General features: G+C 39.3%; 2 protein-coding genes across 2 annotated transcripts; one reads left to right on the top strand and one right to left on the bottom strand.

The window, feature by feature from the left end:
• Positions 1-1,802: 1,802 nt before the first annotated feature.
• On the bottom strand, positions 1,803-5,272 carry LOC112801972 (signal peptidase complex subunit 3B). The gene is made up of 5 exons (XM_025844940.3): positions 4,840-5,272; positions 2,890-2,952; positions 2,426-2,479; positions 2,151-2,237; positions 1,803-2,062 (listed from the first exon to the last, which is right to left on the bottom strand). Exons 1-5 carry the CDS (start codon positions 5,011-5,013, stop codon positions 1,937-1,939), a joined length of 504 nt encoding a protein of 167 aa, XP_025700725.1. The 5' UTR covers positions 5,014-5,272; the 3' UTR covers positions 1,803-1,936.
• A 411-nt stretch (positions 5,273-5,683) lies between these two features.
• On the top strand, positions 5,684-6,873 carry LOC140173244 (protein MAIN-LIKE 1-like). The gene is made up of 2 exons (XM_072196035.1): positions 5,684-5,755; positions 6,403-6,873. Exons 1-2 carry the CDS (start codon positions 5,684-5,686, stop codon positions 6,871-6,873), a joined length of 543 nt encoding a protein of 180 aa, XP_072052136.1.
• The last annotated feature ends 14,351 nt before the right edge of the window (positions 6,874-21,224 follow it).

Here is a 21,224-nt window from a genome sequence, read left to right as displayed (position 1 = left end):
GGTAAATTTAAGATAGTGATTACTTCAAGGAAGACATCTTCGTGTAAAGATATCTTCATAGAAGTAATTACCATTCAAGATTTAGGGTTCAGATGATATTACATGTTACGCCCCTTGATTCCTCATTTTACATTGACTTAGCTAATGACTTGATTGAAGGAAGGTGACCAGTACATACATATAATCCGAAAGAAAAAGAGGAAGGGAAGAACAGACCCCTTATGTAGAAATTGAAAGTCTCACCTATCCAAATGCTTAGATAAGTAACAAAAAACTATACAAATTACATTTTAGGATTTCTAAATGATATATGCTTATGTACTTGGGTTAGAAAATTAACTCTTATTGGGAAAACTAATGTAGGACAGAAGACAGGTTAACATTTCACAATAAGAATTAGATTGAACAATCAATTTTATCTCTGTCTATTTCCCTAAAGAACAACACGATCACAAACAAACAAACAAAATAAGGGGGAGGCAAATTTGGCCCCTTGCCTATTTGTTATGAGACAAGAGACCCCTTTATAAAATTCACGATGAATTATTAACGGAACTTGCATAGCTAGCATATTATTGAGATGATAGGTCCATTAGTTAAGTGCCAACCTGGCAAATTCTGTTAATAGTTCATGGTAGATTTATGAAAGGGAATCCAAATCATCTAACCACAAACAGGTCAAATTTTTTTTTTTCCCATCATGGATTGTGTTGTCTTGGGAATTGGGATTGGTATTTACTGTAAGAATTAGGGACTTGGGAATATTACAGGTTGATATTGGTAATAAAAAGCGAGTAAAAAAATAAAAACAATTCGTTTTCAAGGGTGAATGATAATTTACGCCCAGGAAACTGTCCTTTGCAGAATTAGGGTTTAGTGTGTGGTTGGATAATAGGATTTTGACAGGTTAAATAAACTGATAATGATATCAACCACAGCAGTCAGTTCATCACAATGCATAGCCTAAATCTCGAAAGAAGAGAATATTAGCAGAGATCTCAAAATAAAATATCATAAAGTTCATTGCAGGCAGCAAAATCCAACACTTTCAGTTTGCCTATCATACTCAAAGGCAAAGCTCAAGCTTAGAGCAACTGTTTAAGTTTAACCATTCCAGCAAGGTCATGGTCATTGATTGTTGCAAACATATAAAAAACAAAAATTATTGTTTATCAGTTCATCCTTCAAGGTGGGGTTCAGCCATATAGATCATATGATGATGAAACTACAATAGGCTCTATGGAAATACAGAATTTGCTAAGTAGGTTCTTTTAAAGCAAGCTCATTTTATCATCTTCCTGTACTCTCATTTGGACAATCTTGTTAAAGAAGAATTCAAACGTGACATAGGAATGATAAATAAGGAAAATGGAGAACATATAAAAAATGAGAGAGCACTACCCCTATGAAGAGAAATGTAGACAGAAAAGTAGGAGGAGGGGTTACAAATTGACACAACCTCAAAAATAATTCTGGTTTGGGAAGACGGAACTTGATGGCAAAGTTTCAAGGCATGCAAAAACAATCAGGCATGTGGTGCATTGGGAAGTTCTAATGCACTGAATGAGAAAGAGTTGCTGTCCAACTTGCTATGTCATAATTAATAATTCTAGGAGTACCACAGAGTCATTCACCAAATGCAAAAGGACAAACTAATATGGGTGATCATTAACAAAAACCTACATAGAAATAATCCCCTTTTCAATCTAATAGTGCTTCAAAACTGTGACGCAATCTGAGACTCTTACTGGGGAGGTGTTTCAAATCGAAAAATGTCGGGAACAATGGAGGAGACAATTAAATACCACAAGAAAATTTCATTTCCACTTTGTCAAATCACGGGTTTCCTGATTCTAGTTCCTTGAGGTAACCCTCTATATCCATTATAGAAAAGGCTAAAGTTAAAGTAATACATCATTAACAAGACAAGAAAGAATCATCTATATTCCTCTGGCAAACGGTAACCCGGCATGACTATTTTATCTGCAAACATTTTGCCCGTCTTTGGCATAACATGCCAGTGCATAGTCAAGTTAAATTCTTTACCACGCAAATTCCTTCCCTGAACACAAACGAAAAATGTCAAATATCAGGACCTGATAAAATCTAAAGCAATTCATACCAGTGGTCACATTCTCAGAGTTGTGTACCTGGTCGATGAAGCGGTACTTGTTTGAAGTATGAATCCAAAACTTTGCATGCTCTTTAGAGGGAATGATACCATCCCATAGCGATATCTGCAAATGGCAGCTCAAGAATGTATTCAAAAGTCAAAACAAATGCTATAACATACTATGGCAGAAAAGCAGCATATTAATAGGTGATGGGAGTGTTATCTTAGCGAGATGAATACTACTCTGGTTTCTTTACTCCCTCCTCAAAAGGAGCAGATAAACTTATTAGTGTTTTATATTTCAAATCGTACCTGATTTAAAGAATTCTTTGGAGTTTCATACTCGGCAGCTAAAAAGACAAAAACCTGCAAGCATATACGGAGAAGCAAAATAAGTGCCAGGGCAGCCTGAAGTTATAGCCTAACTGCTTAGAAAAATTGATCAAATATTATTATCCCAATCCAATACATTTTATGTTATATCAGGCAGTTACAACAATAACATGGAAATACATTTGGTTATGCACCATAGAAATGCAAAGATGGGAGCAAGAATAGAAATATATTTCAGAAAATTAAACAAGATATAACAGTGGGCAAGGCTTATTAAAAATTACGACATGCATTATTAAGGGAGGAACAGAGGAAGATCATGCAGATTTTGCCCATTGCATCCTGATGCACTAATTTGCAGTCTCCCACTTATCTTCCTACCTTCCGCATCCATACTTTTCAAGAACCAAAGGGGACAAGTAATGCAAATTCTATTCACAAACCTGTTTTGTGTTCCATGTGAAAAGAGATTGTAAATCTGCTGATATATTCATTGTCATGCTGACCTGCAAGAAAAGAAAGGTGTTCCACTTCAGATTAAACACCGGATAGAGATGTTGTATAAATATAAAAGAGAATGGCATCACAAGAAGGTTGTTTATGACACAATGTGATATTAATATCAAAGTATCACATGCAGCTAAAAATTCAGAGCTGGTACAGAGAAGTAAACACATGCATACAATATGGTAAAAGATAGAACTTTGAGAAGGTGATATATGCTTCAAATGTTCGTGATATGAAGAATTCAAATATTATTTAGAAGTTATTAGTTTATATTTTTAGAATGTTCAATTTAATTTTGTTTATTTAGTTACTAGATTGGGCTTTGTGTTTGTGGGTTTAGGGTTTTATTTGTTTTAACCTAATAAGAGGTTATAAGTTGTAATATTGAGTTATTAGAGGTGTCAAAGCATTTTTTGGTTTCGTGATTAAACCATGGTGTGGATAACTGAGGTTGAGTGAGTCCCTCTTTTATTGCATCGGAGAATTGGGTAGAAGGTTAAAGAGTCCCTTCGATTCAATTCCCAAACTATGGCACGGACAAGTTAGGTTGAGGAATCCTTTTCTTATTGCGTCAAGAAATTAAGTAGAAAGTAAAGTGATTCTCTTTGTATTTAATTTTAATTTATCTCTTTTATTTCTGTTTCAAATTTAATGTATCTTTTTTATTCAGTTTGAATTCTTATCTTCTTGTTTATCCTTTTTTTACCTGAGCTCTGATGCCAAATAATACAAAAAAGATAAACAAAATGACATGAATTAATATTGAATAAGAAACATGCATTAAAATTGAAATAGAAAATAAAAAGGATAGATTGAAATTGGATACAAAGAGAACCACTTTACTTTTTATCCAATTTCTTGATGCAACAAGAAAGGGACTCGTCAACTTAACTTGTCCACATCATAGTTTGGAAATTGAATCGAAAAGACTCCTCAACCTTCTATCAAATTCCCCGTAGAACAAAAGAGGGACCTCACTTGTCCACAATATGGTTTCATCTACCAAAAAAAGTGCTTTAGCACCTCTAGCCAGTCAATACTACGACTACAATAGTTTATGAGGTATTTATAACCTCTTATTAAGTTAAAACAAAGAAAACCATAAGCCCACAAACACAAAACTCAATCTAGTAACTAAATAAACAAAACTAAAATACATCAAATTAAATTGCACATTTAAAAAATATAAACTAATAATTTCTAAATAATATTTGAACTCCGAACATTTGAAGCACATATCAGAAGGTCTAACATGACAGGGCAACTAAATAGTTGCCTTCTTCCCCTTTCAACAGCAAAAAAATCTAAACCTTGTTGCATCTTTGAACTAGGTTGTGTTGGTTACAATTATTAGATGACACCATTGTGATGGTTTCAAGTCCAATTATTCCTGGCTTTATGCTTTGATTATTTCCAATTTTCAAATATATGAATATCTAAAAAGTAATTAAGCAAATGACATAGGAAATATTTCGGATAAAGGTCAAGACGTGTTGTTCATCAAATTTATCTATATTCTACAAAGCAATAGTTCCAAAACTCAAGTAATAAAATGATCCCAATTCAGCATAAACCTTCAGTTCAGACAATAAGGCATTGACTATATATTCACACTGCTGAGAACTAGAGATTTTATCAGACCTAATCACAGTCACATATGTTATCCATTTCAGTATCCCAAGTGTGGGCAAGTTTTATCAATTCAAACAGTTGGCTCAATTGCAGAATGAAGTGCCAAAGCTACAAGAATTATTGCTGCTAAGCGTAGACTATAGCAACGAGTTGAAAACACCAGAATTGAATATAAAAGAGTGATATTGACAAATTACTAGCAAAACCCTTTGGGCAATTAAACCCTAATCGTAGATCGGAACAAGAAATTAAACCTCATCGTTTCCGTTGGGCTGTTTCTGAAACCAGTTAATGTTCAAGACCTGGACATGGGCAGAGGGAGAGGGGGAGTTGAGGCTGTCGGAGAGGGAAGCCATAGCGCACACAAGGGCAAGAATGGTAATGGCGAACGTGAACAAAGCGTTCGCTCTGTAACCGAAGGAATGCATATTCGGACTAGAGGACCACGGAGATTGAGGCGCGGTGAATCGTGGACGGCGGACCTCGAGGCGCGGTGAAACGCGGATGGTGGAACTCCGGGTGTGGTGAATGGCGAGCGGCGGAGCTCCAGGCGCAGTTAATCGCGGACAGTGGAGCAGGAGCTTGAGGCGCCGTGAATGGTGGACGCTGTCTTTTGCTGCTTTGTTTTTCGGTGACTGTCTTTTGCTGCTTTATGATCATGAATTTGGTATTATTATTATTATTATTATTATTATTATTATTATTATTAGGGTAAAAAACAGAAATAAGCCATTGGAAAAAAGTTGTTACATGATTAAGTCAAATTGAAGATTGATTTATGAATGAGTCAAAGCATATTTTTATGTAATTCAAACCTATTTGGTTCGAACTAGGTTTCCATATAAATCGAACCTATTTGGTTCGAATTACTCACAAATTGGTCCCATCACATAATTCGAACCTAATTGGTTCGAATTACTCATGATTTAGTGCGTCCACTAATTCGAACCTAATTGGTTCGAATTACGTTCAATTGGGCTATATAAGGAGTTCGAATCAAGCAAATTCGAACCACTTCTCACTTCCCATACCCCACAAAATCCCAGAGAAAACGACCCAGATTCGATCCGAGAAATAGTTGAACCGAAGACTCAACTGATGGGAGACGATCCTGCAAGGCTGTACCGGTTGGACGGGGTTGCTCATATAGCCGGGGTCATCAACGACGAGGTTAGTAGATAGAAAATTTTATACACACGATTTATTTGAGTTAGTGGTTTTGCACGTGGTTTTAGTGGCAGTTTATGTTAGTGGTTTATTGTGATGGTATTGCAAATGGTTTATTTAAGATGTTTTGCATGCGGTTTAGTTGGTGGTTTAGGGTAAGGGGTTTTATGTAAGTGGTTTTATATGCGGTTGTGTTAATGGTTTATGTAAGTGGTTTATGTTAGGTGGTATAGTTAGTGGTTTATTGTAGTGGTATTGCAAATGGTTTACTTTAGTGGTTTTGCATGCGGTTTAGTTGGTGGTTTAGGATAAGTGGTTTTTGTAAGTGGTTTTATATGCGGTTGTGTTAATGGTTTATGTAAGTGGTTTATGTTAGGTGGTATAGTTAGTGATTTATTGTAGTGGTATTGCAAATGGTATACTTTAGTGGTTTTGCATGCGGTTTAGTTGGTGGTTTAGGGTAAGTGGTTTTTTGCAAGTGGTTTTATATGCGGTTGTGTTGATGGTTTATGTAAGTGGTTTATGTTAGTGGTTTTATATGTGGTTGTGTTGATGGTTTATGTAAGTGGTATATTGTGTTAGTTTTTTTTTTTTTTTTTGGTTATCGGTATTGTATGTGGTTCTAATAATGCGGTCCATTTAATGCGCAGCCACAGCGATGCATCAGGAGCATGCGGCGGCAACAAGACATGCCACTCGATGAGCGTTATGTTCCCTACTTGCAGATGGCCGGGTTGTACCATCTGGCTAGGCTGAACGATAGATGGTTCAGGTTAGATGAGCCCCTTGTCAGCGCCTTCGTCGAGCGGTGGCGTCCTGAGACGCACACCTTCCATATGCCCTTTGGAGAGTGCACGATCACGCTTCAGGACGTGGCGTACCAGTTGGGGTTGGCAGTGGATGGGCATTATGTTAGCGGTTGCCTTACAGATTTCCATATGTATATCAAGGGTGGACGTACAGCTTGGGTTTGGTTCGAGGAGTTGCTTGGAGTGATTCCTCCTCCGAGCCAGGTTCAGAGGTACGCAGTAAATTGCACCTGGTTCCAGGAGACTTTCGGAGAGTGCCCGAGGGAGCCGATGAGGAGACTGTGCGCCGATTTGCTCGTGCCTATATCATGATGTTGTTAGGCACCTAGCTGTTTGCCGACAAGTCCAACAACCGCATTCACATCAGATGGCTTCCATACGTAGCTAGGCTTAAGGAGATGGGTTCCTACAGTTGGGGGTCTGCAGCATTGGCATGGTTGTACTGGTGCATGTGCCGAGTGGCAAACAGACATGTGGTGAAGTTAGCGGGCCCACTACAGCTACTTCAGTCCTAGATCTTCTGGCACTTTCCCAGGTTTAGGCCTGTTGGGTATGATACGTGCAGCTGGCCTTTGGCATCGAGGTATGCTACTCAGGCTTTTATATTTCAAGTTAAAATAGCTAATGTTCATGTACACTTGTAGTGTATTACAAATATGTCATACTTCTGATTAACCATAACACCCATGTGCGCTGCAGGTGGTCAGGTTACAGCCATTCCTACAGCGAGAAAGGTCCTAGAGTACAAAGCACGCGACTGAAGATAGACATGTTGCAGCCCAGGGATGTGAGTGTTGTTCCGGTTACTTTTATTTGAATAACTAGACATCAGATGTTTCTGTATAATAAGAGTTGGCGTGACAACATAGCTATTTTTTTTTGCAGTTTATCTGGATGCCGTATAGCTCCCCCGATGTACTTCAGGTTGTGCATCCGGAGGCGTTGGAGCCTCGACACATGGCGGTTTGGCGGTCTGTTACGTCGCTTATATACTTTGCCGTTGTAGAGTGGCATCAGGTAGATAGGGTTCTACCGCAGTTCGGTGGTGTGCAACCCCTCCCGCGTCCCGCCCTTAACATCGACTTTCTGATGTTGAAGGACGGGAGAGGCGGTGATCGTTGGTTCCCGTCCGCTTTACAGCATTGGCATATTCTTTGGGAGACCCGTGCGGACCACGTGCTCCGGTTCGATGTTGTTGCCGACCCTGGACCTTCGCACGCCTACCTAGACTGGTGGAGTCGGCATGGAAAGAGGTTCTTATCACCCGAGTTTGATCTGGGGGATCCGAGGGGCGTTCCTATTCCTGTCGAGGCGTCACAGAAGGGTCCTGGCCGAGTTTCCGACATGGATCGAGTCGACGACGTCCCTGATAGGCGTCGGGTTTAGAGGAGAGCTCGTGTCGGGACATGACAGAGCCAGCGTGAGTGGAGGTGGCTACAACAGGCTATGGAGGGGGCTGATGAGGCAGGTAGGGGTGGTGGTCGAGGACGAGGTCATGGAGGCAGACGGAGGGCACCCGTTGCGGGACACGACGATGGTGATCTTCGTGACGTGGACAGTGGGGGTAGGGGTGCATTCGGAATTGTTAGTCCCCATCATGGCGTCCTTGGTGGAGAGGGGTACGCCACCGGAGATTCCACTGCCCATGGTAAGGCTGGACTTGGGGAGGGGCCGCTCGGAGATCACTTCGTTGGAGTTCCCTCTGACGACCACACACTTCAGGAGAGTACGCCATGGGTGAGTCCGGGCAGCACATTTTCAGACTTTCTTGCCGGTGTTGGGTATGGTGGGGATTTTGATGGATCCCTCTTCTTAGATGAGATCAGTGCCATCATGCATGATAATGAGGCTGCCCGTGGGCAGAGTCAGACGACGGGAACACAGGCACCGTTACATGTCGATCTGAATGAGCCTCCCTCCGTGCCTCCTCCTGAGTATTTCGCTTTGGGTGGTACCCCAGCTTCAACACATACTGCTGGGTCACATTCAGTTGTCAGGCCGTCCTCATCCCGACCGGTACATGTCCAGCCTAGGACGCCTGCACACCCAGCCCCGCAGGACGAGGACGAGGACGACGAGATCGAGGATGAGGAGCCGCTTATCCGGAGAGGTCAGAGGACACGGGTTCCACGTCGTTGCTTCACGGGGTCGCACCTGTTTAGATGATTTCTATGCCGAGTTGTGTGTTACCTATCTTCGTCTATGTATTTTGTCATCAGTGTTACTTAGTATCCACCTTTAAATGTATGTCTGTGTTACTATGAAAACATCTGTACTTTGCGTTTTTATGTTACTTAAATTCCGCATCATGTCTTAATTAATTTAATTCGTAGACTAATTTATATCCATGTGTATTCAACAGACATTTCGTTTAAAACTCCTTAAACGAAACATATTTATCAATTATGATCCCATGCACGTAACATATTCAGGTCTGTTCCTTAGTAATTCGAACCAACTTGGTTCGATTTACAACTTTAAGTAATTCGAACCAATTAGGTTCAAATTATGTGATGCAACCAATTCGTGTGTAATTCGAACCAATAGAGTTCGAATTATGATGATGAAGTTCGAACCAAATAGGTTCGATTTACGTGAAAATGTAATTCGAACCAAATAGGTTCGAATTACATATAAGTGTGCTTTGGCTCATTCGTGAGTCAATCTTCCATTTGGTTTATTCATGTAACAACTTTCCTCCTATGATTTATTTGTGTTTTTTACCCTTATTATTATTATTATTATTATTATTATTATTATTATTATTATTATTATTATTATTATTATTATTATTATTATTATTATTATTATTATGATAAATGGTAAAATTCGCTCAAAAACATCATTAGTGTTTTAAATTAATCTCCAAAAATATTTTTTAATTAAATTCATCCTTCAAATATTTTAAATTATTCATGTTAAATTGACGACGCCAAAATTTATTAATATGATACGTTAAGTGATCTTATAACATATATATTGGATTAATTGGAATCTTAATTGATTATTAATATGATAAATTTATGAAATTATATTAAATCAAAATTTAATTGAAGAGAACACTTGAGATATTAGAATCTCTCAATTTGGGTTGATTTGATATAATTTCATAAACGCATTATGTTAGCTGCCAATTATGACTATTAGGTGTGTGTTGTTGTGTCTTACATGAATAAATTTTGATGTTGTTAGTAACAAAAGTGACGAAAGAACTAAAATAATTAATTTAAAATCTTTGAAGGATGAATTTGATTAAAAAAAATTTTTAGAGACTAATTTAAAAAATAAGTGATCTTTTATTGATTAATTTAATCATTTATTCTTATTATTATTTACCAATTTAATTGTTAAATGTGTATTTTATGAGTGATGTTTTAGTAACCAAATTTAATTAAATTAGCCTAATAAATGATAACAAAAAAATTTTAGTTGAAAATAAAAAAATAGTTAGATTTAATTATATAAATCAATAAAATTAAGGGTTCAAGCTTTTTTAAACTAAGTATTTAATCAGGTCATAACGGGCTTTATTTCGAACATACGTATACGTACTTATTGTTGTTTCTTATTTTTCTTCTTTTTTCTCGTCCTTCTTCTTCAACAACGTCATTATCGTCATCATCTTCTTCTTTATTTGTTCTTTTATAACGTGGTTGTCGTCTTCTTCTTTAATGTCGTCTTCTTCTTTTGTTTGATTTTTTCATCCTCTGTCATTATTATCATTGTCATCGTCTTCTTCTTCTACATAGATTTAAAAAATTAGAGCACATAATTTTGATCACAGTACAAAAATTTTTAAAAGACCATATGCCAAAAACATTGACACTCAACTAACAAAATACACACAACACAAAATTTTAGTACATAACATAAAATATTTGGTACACAATATAAAAATTTTTGTAGTATAAAAGACTACACGTTCAAAAATATTGACATTTAACTAATAAAATAAAATACATATAACATAAAAATTATAGTGCATAGTATAAAAATTTTTTACGTACAGTAAAAAAAAATTTTAAGAACTATATATAAAAAACATTAATTTTTCCAACTAACAAATTACATTCGAAACACATTGTGCTATATGCAAAAATTTCTGTATATCAATAGATTTTTATGCTTTTTAATAAAAAATTTTACACTAAAAAAATAGTAACGCACGTACGCATTTGTTATTAAAAAATTGATTAAAAAAATTTGTATATATAGAATCACCGTATTAAGAAATTGCAGACATAAAAAATACTAAGACAAAAGATATTAAGAAAATGCAAGCAAGAATGCATTACTGTTACTGTTATTTATATATGAAGATTAATTAATGACTCATTTTTAATATATAAATGATATTTTTATACTAAAAATGCATATAAAGTATATAAATTACTATTTTTTATCATAAGCAAATATTTTTAAAAATTATTATTATTATTATTTGAAGTTTAAAGTGTTGTAAACTAATTAAATAAATAAATAGAGAAGATGTAACAGATACAAAATATGAAAATATAATTACATAACTCTACTAGTAATATTTTCTAGAATTACTATATCAATATTAATATATTTAATTATATTATAATAAAGTATATAAGAGAGAGAAATATGTGAAAGAGAGAAAGAAGAATATTTGCTATTCTTATTACTGTTGTGTGTTTCGTTAGAGACAAAGTCTCTATTTATATACATACATAAGGTTACATTGTCAAACCTTATTAAATGTAATTTCTCTTGAAAACTGATCCCTTCAGTCTTGAGAAGGTTAGCCGCCCAAGTCATGGTCATCCACATTGTTATCACAACACTCACCCTTGGATGACCATTTAGCATTATGCATCGTTAAAACCTTACTAAAGAAAAATCCAGTGAGAAAAAATCTTAGTGAAGGAAAAAAAGTACAAAATCCTTTTGTGATGGGGACTGCCTCATTAAAAATCTTGTCAAGAAAAACCCAATGAGAAAAAACCTGACCAAGGAAAAAAGAGTACAGTCTTCCCCTCTTGTCGACATCATTTAACATATCGAAATCGACACATCTCAATATGATGTACCAATCTTTCAAAAGAAGATTTTGGGAGTGACTTTGTGAATAAATCTGCCAGATTATCACTTGAGCGGATCTGTTGGACATCAATTGTCCATTGATTTTGAAGATCACGAGTGAAGAAAAATTTGGGAGAAATATGCTTTGTTCTATCACCTTTGATATATCCGCCTTTAAATTGAGCAATACATACTGTATTATCTTCAAACAGGACAGTTGGAGCTATCATATGATCAATCAGCCAACATGATGACAGAATATATTAGATCAAACTTCTGAGCCAAAAACACTCGCGACTTGCTTCATGAATCGCTAGTATTTCGGCATGATTAGAAGATGTTGCAGCAATCGTCTGTTTCGTGGACCTCCAAGATATAGCCGTTCCACCATATGTGAACAGGTATCCTGTTTGAGATCTCCCTTTATGTGGATCAGACAAGTATCCAGCATCTGCATAGCCATCTAATTGTGACTTGGATTTATAGGGATAAAACAATCCCATATCAACCGTTCCATGAAGATATCGAAAAATTTGTTTGATTCCACTCCAATATCTTCTGGTTGGAAAGAAACTATATCTTACTAGTAAATTCACCGCAAATGATATGTCAGGTCGCATATTATTAGCAAGATACATTAGCACTCCAATGGCACTAAGATATGGTACTTCAGGACCAAGGATATCTTCATTCTCTTCTTTAGGACGGAATTGATCATTTTCCACATCCAAAGATCTTACGATCATTTGGGTACTTAATGGATGTGATTTATCCATATAAAGATCCCATTTTTTTATATGCTCGGTCTACAGGCCGAGACAAAATTTAGTCCTTCCAAGATCTTTCATCTCAAACTCTTCTTTTAGAGTTTTTATAATTGTTGGAATCTCTTCAGGAGTCCCAATGATATTTAAATCATCAACATATACAGCAATTATAATGAATCCAGATGCAGTTTTCTTTATGAAAACACACGTACATATATCATAATTCTTGAATCCGTTTTTGGCCAAATATTCAGTAAGATCATTATACCACATTCGTCCAGATTGCTTTAGACCATATAAAGATCTTTGCAATTTGACTGAGTATAACCCTTGCGAATATTCATTGGATGGTTTAGATATCTTTAGTCCTTCAGGGACTTTCACATAGATACCATGATCTAATGAGCCGTAAAAATAGGCTGTTACCACATCCATTAAATGCATATGCAATTTATGATATGCAGATAAACTGACCAAATAACGCAATGTTATCGCATCCACTACAAGGGAATACGTTTCTTCATAATCTATAACGGGCCTTTGTGAAAAACCTTGTGCCACAAGTCAGGCTTTATAGCGCACAACTTCATTTTTCTCATTTCGTTTTCTCACAAATACCCACCAGTATCCAACAATCTTTACATCTTCTGGTATATGATAAACGAAATTTAGCATGTCGATTTAGAATTCAATAATGAATATGATCGTGAGTATAGTCTAATCGACACTTAAACTTCGCACCAAACAATCCTACAATCTATAACCGAGAGTACTAGTCTCCCGAGTCGTCCTCCCTTGGAATTGCTAGAGTGTGCATCTTATTGATTAGGAAGCCTTGTTATGATTCTTTGAAGGTTTTAGCAAAATAGAAAACAAACAATCAATCCTTAAAAGACTTGGCTTAGGGTTGGCATTAGAAATTCTATCCTTATAGTTCCTTCAATGATGACAACAATTAGGCCTTGCTTCATTTAGTTAACCCCTAGGCATAGAGGAAAGTCAAATGAAAGTAATCAACTTGAGTCACAAGTTCTAGCTTTACCTTATGGAAATCTAGCTTTAGTGTACTCCAAGTCAATTAGCAATCCCTAATTCTAAATCAACAATTGACACAACTATTCAACTTCTTCTAATGACCCAAACCCTATGCCAAGTAAGAAACTTTTACTCCATAACTAGTGTTGGCATTTCATCAAACATTTGGTGAGCAAGATTGAAAGTCATAGTAAAATTGAGAAGAAAGTAGAATTAAAAGTATTCCAACATAAGAAACTAACAACAATTAACAAAGAACAACAATGGAAATGAGATTCTAAAGGAATTGATTAAATCCAAAATTACAAGATTGAATCTAAGATCTATGAGAATTGAGCAATTACAAACACTAATGGAGATTGGAGAAGATGATCTATGACATGAACAAAATGAATTGAGAATTGCAAGGGATCTCACCAAAGAGTGAATGAAAATTCAGAAATTAGATGAAGATGAACCCTAGTGAGAGCTTGGAATCTCTCTCGTTCTCCCAGAGTGTAACTAACTATCTCCCAAAATATCTAGAATCTAGAAAATGAGCTAAAAGTCCCTAACCCTTGTTCCCTTTGGTCTTTTTATGCTTTTCCCGCCAGGACACTTCCCCAAAATGGGATTTCCAACTGCCTCCACGCCCAAGTCACGTGGCTCTTTTAAAAAAATCAAATTCGAACATCGGCGCGCACGCGCAATGTACGCGTGCGCGCCCACGGGGCATCTTGTAATGTGCGCGGAGGTGTAATGTACGCGTGCGCGAACACGAAGATCATGGCCTAGCCGCTACGCAAGCCGGCTCGTGGCTTGGCTCTTGGCTTCGACTTCTAACTGCTCGATCCACGCGGATGCGTCAAGTGCGCGCACGCACCCATGCTGAGATTTTCAAAGTTCAATTCTCATGCTCCCTTCCTTTGCACTCGTCCTCCTTCTCTTTTCCGGTCCATCCCTGCCCTATATTCTGAAACCACTTAACACACAGGTCACGGCATTGAATGGCACCAAGAGAAGATTAGAAATGTATCTGATTTAGTGCAAAATAAGCATGTTTTCATCCATGAGGCAAAATTAGGAAAGGAACACAAAGTCTTGTATTTTCATATAGAAAGCGTGTGGAATTATTGATAAAACCCCTGAAATCAACACAGGATAAACCCTCAAAATGGGGTATATCAACCTCCCCACACTTAGATTCTAGCATGTCCTCATGCTTAGAGAAATGCAAAAGAAACACAAAGACCGAGGGATCATAAAGGTATAAGACTCATGAAGTGCAACCTACTTATATGAATGCAACTATGACTAGTGCTATTATCTACTTGGTTAGGAACAAATCGACCTTCTTAAGATATATGCAAGCATATAGGGTCCGATGGCGGTCAATATATAGGACTTACCAATTTTAAGTGTCAGATGCAATATATGCAACTTTGCATGAAGGACGCTCGTGAGAGCCGGGAACCAAGGAATTGAGCATCGAACCCTCACCGGAAGTGTTTGCACTCTAGTCGCTCAGTGTTTGGGGTTGGTTCACTCAATCCTCCCCTAATCATGCTTTCCAAGATTTGTTTTTTATCTAACAATCAACAATTATTCAATGCATGCATACAATTATCATGAGGTCTTTTCTTTAGGTTGTAATGGGGCTAGGGTTAAGGTAGGATGCACATTTGGTCAAGTGAGCTTGAAGTTTGAATCTTTGATAGGCTTAGACTTCCCTCCTAACCTATGACATCCTATACAATTAAGTTCTAACCTAACTGCCCATTCCTTCACTTTTTCACATACTCATGCATTTTCTTTTCATTTCGCGGCACTTATGCATTGATTTCATTGGACTACACTTTGCCTTGGGGCATTTTGTCCCCTTTTTATTTCTTTCTTTTTCTATCTTTTTCTCTTTTTTTTTTCCATATTATTTTTATTTTTTTCTTTTCCCCCCCTTTTTTTTATATATACAAGAGCATCAATGCATAAGGTCTATACATTTGATCAATACATGAGCATGTACCCAATTCCCAATATTTTCAATAAAAATATAAAACTACCATTTTATTCCTCCAATGTCCCAGGATTCCCACACTTGAATGATACTCACACACACTAGCCCAAGCCAATCAAAGATCCAAATTAGGGACATTTATTGTTTTTCGCTTTAAGGCTTGTAATGTGCTAAATTAAGAACAAAGTGGGTTAAGCATAGGCTCAATTTGGCTAACAATGGATGATGAAAGGTAAGGCTATTTGGGTAAGTGAGCTAATGAAATGATGGCCTCAATCATATAAATGCATGAATACAAGGAATAATGGACATATAGACTCAAACAAAGCAAGGATCACACTCATAGAGAGAGGACAATTTCACACAAGAAGGAGAGTAGGTGACTATAAGATGTAGCCACAAAACAAGGCTCAAAGCTCACTAGCTTGTGTTCTTAACTCAAAATCCATGTTCCAAGATATAATTCTTCATGCAATTTTGGCATCAAAATATTCAAAATTGGCAGTGCCACGGTTGCCCCAAAGTATTGGTTTCCTAAGAAAAAGTTTCATTGTTCCAACCAAGTAAACTTATCATGCAAATGGTGTCAAATAAGACCTAATCATGCAACCTATCCTAATTACAAAGGAGTTCAAAGAACAAGAATTTATTCGGGTGTTACCTACGGAGATCGGTCGGCCGACCTCCCCACACTTAAAACTTAGCACGGTCCTCCGTGCTATAGGTTAGGCGCAATGGTTGGTCAAATCCCGAGTGTCCCTCATCTCCAATGTCATCGCTATCGCCGCTTGAAGTTGCGGTGGATGTGGAGATATCTGGTTCCTCCATAGGTGGGGTGACTATGCTTAGAAGTTTCTTCACGTGAGCATATCGGCATTTGTTACGCCTCTCATAACGGTCCAACTTCTTGTGCAGGTCTTCAAGGCGTTGGGTGGCTGATTTTTGTGGTGTGGATGGTGTGGTGGTGTTGCGAGTTGGTGTGGGTAGTCCAATGTCCTTGGTGAATTTCGGAGGCTTGAGGCACCACTTGGTTGGAATAACATCGCCCTCGACCGGAATTGAGGTTCTCCTATCCTTAGCCTCCCGATGGACACCGGCCATTGCGACTAATTTGGTCACCATAGCAGGGAATGGTAGATTTCCCTTGGCATGAATGCGCTCCATGGATTGACGAATGGCATGCGAAATGTCGACCGGTTTCTCGGTTAGAATGCACCATATCAATAATGCAAGCTCGGCGGTAATGGATGACCTGTGGGTGCTTGGGAGCATATAGTGAGCTAGAATTTGGGCCCATGCCATGGCTTCTTGAGTGAGGTAGCGGGCATCTAAACCCTTTGGTCGTTGCTTTATGGTCCCCCGAATCCAACATGCGTCGGGTAAAGCAATTACGCGGAGGATCGCGCTCCAATCAAACGCACGGTCATCGCATGCAGTCAAGACTTCTTGGTAGGCATCATATCCATCCGTCAACGGCCCAATCCCAAGGACTTCTCGGATGGTTTCCACTGTGACTGACACTTGCTTCCGGCGCACAAATATTGATGTGAGAAGGGGTGAGTGGTAGTTGGAGTAGAATTCCACCACCCATGAGAGATTGGCCTCCTTTGGTTGCCTCTAGAGGAACCTCCATTGCCTCCGGTCAATGTGTGGCATCACTATCAGAGTGAGGTGAGCTGGTAGGACTAGAAGAGGTTCCGGGTGATAATTCCTTTCAATCATTCTTGAGTAAACAAGTTCGCAGTAGCGGTTAGGGAACTTATTTGAATCCTTTGGAGGGTTGTCCTTCTCTAGAACATCAACGGGGCCCTTAGCCTTCTTTAGGAGTGGCTTGGCCGTTAGTTCTTGGCGCGCTCTATTGGAAGCCGGCTTCGTCGGGGCTTTCCCTTTGTTCCTTTTGATTACCATCCTGTGATAGCAAGGAAAGGGGATAACATCAAACCCAAAGAAGCGTAATTGAATGCGATTATGCAAATGAAGAGTTGTGCCATAAGAATATGGGTATCATTATTACATGACAGCTGCAACATGTAACTCAGATAACATGTGATGAGCAAGGTGAATCATTTGCATGTGGTGCAAGGGTGGTATAAGCATGCAAGTAAGAAGCATGAGAGGCATACACCCTCAAATATCAAAGTGGTTTCAATTTGTGAAAAGGTGAGTGGATGGATTGGAGAATGTAGGGATGCACCCAAAAGTGGTTAGTTAAGAGGCAATTAGTCAAAATGAGCTCAAAACTCAAGTATGCCTTTTCTCAAACACTTGGCGTGCATCCTTTTTTGTAGTATGTAATTAGATGCAGGTGAAAGCAATGTAACAATCCACAATCCATCAATGCAAGATAATCCAGTATTAATGATTACAGTGCACAGTGGGTGTAAGAGAATCAAGCAACACATCTCATCCATCAATGCAAGAGAATGTAGAACCCAAATGCCTATGAAGAGTTAAATGGAAGAAAAAAAAAACAAAAACACCCCAAAGAAGTAGCTTAAAAAATATAGAGGAAAATAGGGGGTCTACCTAAAACAAATTGAAATTGAAGATTAAGAATCAAAAAGAGAGAAGTAGAGCAAGAGAGGAGCCTAGTAAAGTACCTTGAGAGAGATGGGAATGGGTATGGGAGAGGGGGTTGTAAAGTGGAATGATGGAGGATGGAGGGGCAATGTATGGGCCACCGGAGGTAGGTGGTCGGAGTTGGTTGGAGGGAAGGAGAAAGGGTAAGAGGGAGAGGGGTAGTAGAGGGGGTAAGAAGAAGAAAAGGGGAAGAAGAATGAAGGGGGCAAGTGTGCTCCCGTTAAGTTGGTGTCGATCACCCACGCGTGCGCGTATGGTGCGCGCACGCGCCCATGCGCTTGTGCTGGTAGCACAAGGGTGGCTTAGAGTTGGCACAACTCTCTGGACTAAGTACCAGAAGTTGGTTGCAGAGCTATTGGCGCGCGAACGCACGGTGCGCGGGGGCGGCAATGTGGTTATGCCCTAGGCATGAGATGGGCCTGGGGTGGGCCTAACTCTCTGTGAAGTGGCCTAGAGGAGGGTGCAGGACGAGGGACGCGTGCGCGGCCTAGGCGCGCGCGCATATCATGCTGCGAGCATATGGACGTGTGCGCGCCAGGTGCGCGCACGCGGCAGAGGTGGTGGGCTGGTGGCTTAGTGCAGGCCTGAGAGTGGCCTAACTCTCTGGAATATGTGCCAGGAGTGCACAAGGGTAATCGGCGCGCGCGCGCACGGTGCGCTGGCGCGTCGATCTGAAGATTTGTGAAAGCGTGCGACAGTGCCATGTGCGCGCACGCGTGATTGGCCTGTGCCTCAAGCATGGAGCTGGCGTAGGGTGGGTTCAACTCTCTGGAAAATGTATGGAGGGGCGCTTTTGTCGATCCATGCGTCCGCGCACGGTGCGCGTCTGCGCGGATGGTCGACAATTGCTTCAAGGACGCGCGCGCGCCAGGTGCGCGCACGCGCAGAAGGGTGCCTTTTCCAAAATTCTGCATGTTTTTGCACCACTTACGGCATTCCAACCCTCTAAACAGTCACTGAAGCACTATAGAAGGATGTTTTAACTTGATACTACCAAATGATCTCAACAAATGAAGCAAAATTAGAATTGAAATCTAACTACAACTACTTCTATTTCCTAGGTACTAAACATGAAGTCAAGTGTCAAGCGAGTGGCAATCAAAGAAGAATTCAATGGCTATGTACAAAAGAAGATCTTACCATGGTGGGGTGTCTCCCACCTAACACTTTTGTTTACCGTCCTTAAGTTGGACTCTCTCTAGCTCAAAGTTCTTGTTCAAGAGATGCATCCCTCAAGAGGAACACTTCAAATTCCTTGAAGTTCTTTCTTTGCTCACCATGGTACAATTTGAGACGGTGCCCATTTACCTTGAAAATGTCCGGACTTGATGGGTGGCGCAAGTGGTAGACTCTATAAAGTTCTACTTTCTCCACTTGGTAGGGTCCATCCCACCTTGATCTAAGTTTTCCGGGTAGTAATCTCAACCTTGAGTTGTAAAGAAGGACTAGGTCACCGGGTCGGAATTCTCTTTTCCTAATGTTCTTGTCATGGATGGCTTTCATCTTTTCCTTGTAAAGTCTAGAGTTGTCATAAGCCTCTAATCTTAAGCATTCCAATTCCGCTAATTGAAGCTTTCTCTCTACTCTGGCTCCACCCAAGCTCATATTACATTCCTTTATTGCCCAATAAACTTTGTGTTCGATTTCTACCGGTAAGTGGTATGCTTTACCATATACAAGCCTAAAGGGACTCATGCCAATGGGTGTTTTGTAAGCCGTTCGATATGCCCATAGTACATCGGAGAGTTTAGCGCTCTAATCCTTCCGATTCGGCTTCACAACCCTTTCCAACACATGTTTGATTTCCCGGTTAGAAACCTCAGCTTGGCCGTTTGTCTGAGGGTGGTAGGCCGTGGCAACTTTGTGTATAATGCCATACTTCCTCATGAGGCCGTCCATTTTTTTGTTGCAAAAGTGGGATCCTTGGTCACTTATGATTGCTCTTGGGGAGCCAAAGCGACAAATGATATTGTTCCTCACAAAAGAATAAACAACATGAGCATCATCTGTTCGGGTGCGGATTGCCTCCACCCATTTTGACACATAATCGACGGCTAACAAGATGTAGAGAAAGCCATTGGAGTTTGGAAATGGTCCCATGAAGTCGATTCCCCATACATCAAAGATTTCACAAAAAAGCATATTTTGTTGGGGGATTTCGTCCTTCTTAGAAGTATTTCCAAACCGAATGCATTGGGGGCAAGATTTGCAATAGAGAAAAGAATCTTTGAGAAGTGTTGGCCACCAAAATCCGCAATCAAGGACCTTTCTTGCCGTTCTTTGGGGGCCATAGTGGCCACCTCCTTCGGAAGCATGGCAAGCATCCAAGATTGCTTGGAATTCGGTTTGAGGTATGCACCGTCGCACTATTTGGTCCACTCCACACCTCCACAAATAGGGATCGTCCCAAACATAGTATTTGGATTCGCTTTTCAGCTTATCCTTTTGATGTTTGCTGAGATTGGGAGGGAGGGTGCGTGAAACCAAGTAGTTTGCTATTGGGGCATACCAAGGAACTACTTCCGAGATTGCGTGCAACCCATCTAGAGGAAAGGAGTCATTGATAGGAGTGGTGTCGCCTTTTGTGTGTTCGAGGCGACTTAGATGATCTGCCACTAAGTTTTGGGAACCACTCCTATCTTTGATCTCCAAGTCAAATTCTTGTAACAAAAGCACCCAACGAATTAATCTCGGTTTTGATTCCTTTTTGGCCAATAAGTACTTTAGTGCCGCGTGATCCGAGTACACTACAACCTTGGAACCAAGTAGATAGGCTCAGAACTTGTCCAAAGCAAAAACAATGGCTAGGAGTTCCTTTTCGGTTGTAGTGTAATTGGATTGGGCACCGTCTAGTGTTTTGGAAGCATAAGCTATGACGTAGGGAGTCTTACCTTCGCGTTGTGCTAACGCGGCTCCTATCGCATAATTTGAGGCATCGCACATGATTTCAAATGGTTGAGTCTAATTTGGTCCTCGCACAATAGGGGCTTGTGTCAATGCTACTTTAAGTTTGTCATATGCTTCCATACATTCCTTGCTTAGCTCAAATTCAGTGTCCTTTTGTAGTAGTCGAGAGAGAGGTAAGGCCACCTTGCTAAAGTCTTTGATGAATCTCCGGTAGAATCCTGCATGTCCAAGAAAAGAACGGACTTCCCTCTCGGAGGAGGGGTAAGGTAAACTAGATATGACATTTATTTTTGCCGGATCTACGGAGATGCCTTCTTTTGAGACTATATGTC

This window comes from Arachis hypogaea, chromosome 5, assembly GCF_003086295.3.
Source record: "Arachis hypogaea cultivar Tifrunner chromosome 5, arahy.Tifrunner.gnm2.J5K5, whole genome shotgun sequence".
NCBI classification, from domain to species: domain Eukaryota; kingdom Viridiplantae; phylum Streptophyta; class Magnoliopsida; order Fabales; family Fabaceae; genus Arachis; species Arachis hypogaea.
Note: the sequence above shows the minus strand (reverse complement) of the source record. Positions and strands in the feature narration are given on the sequence as shown.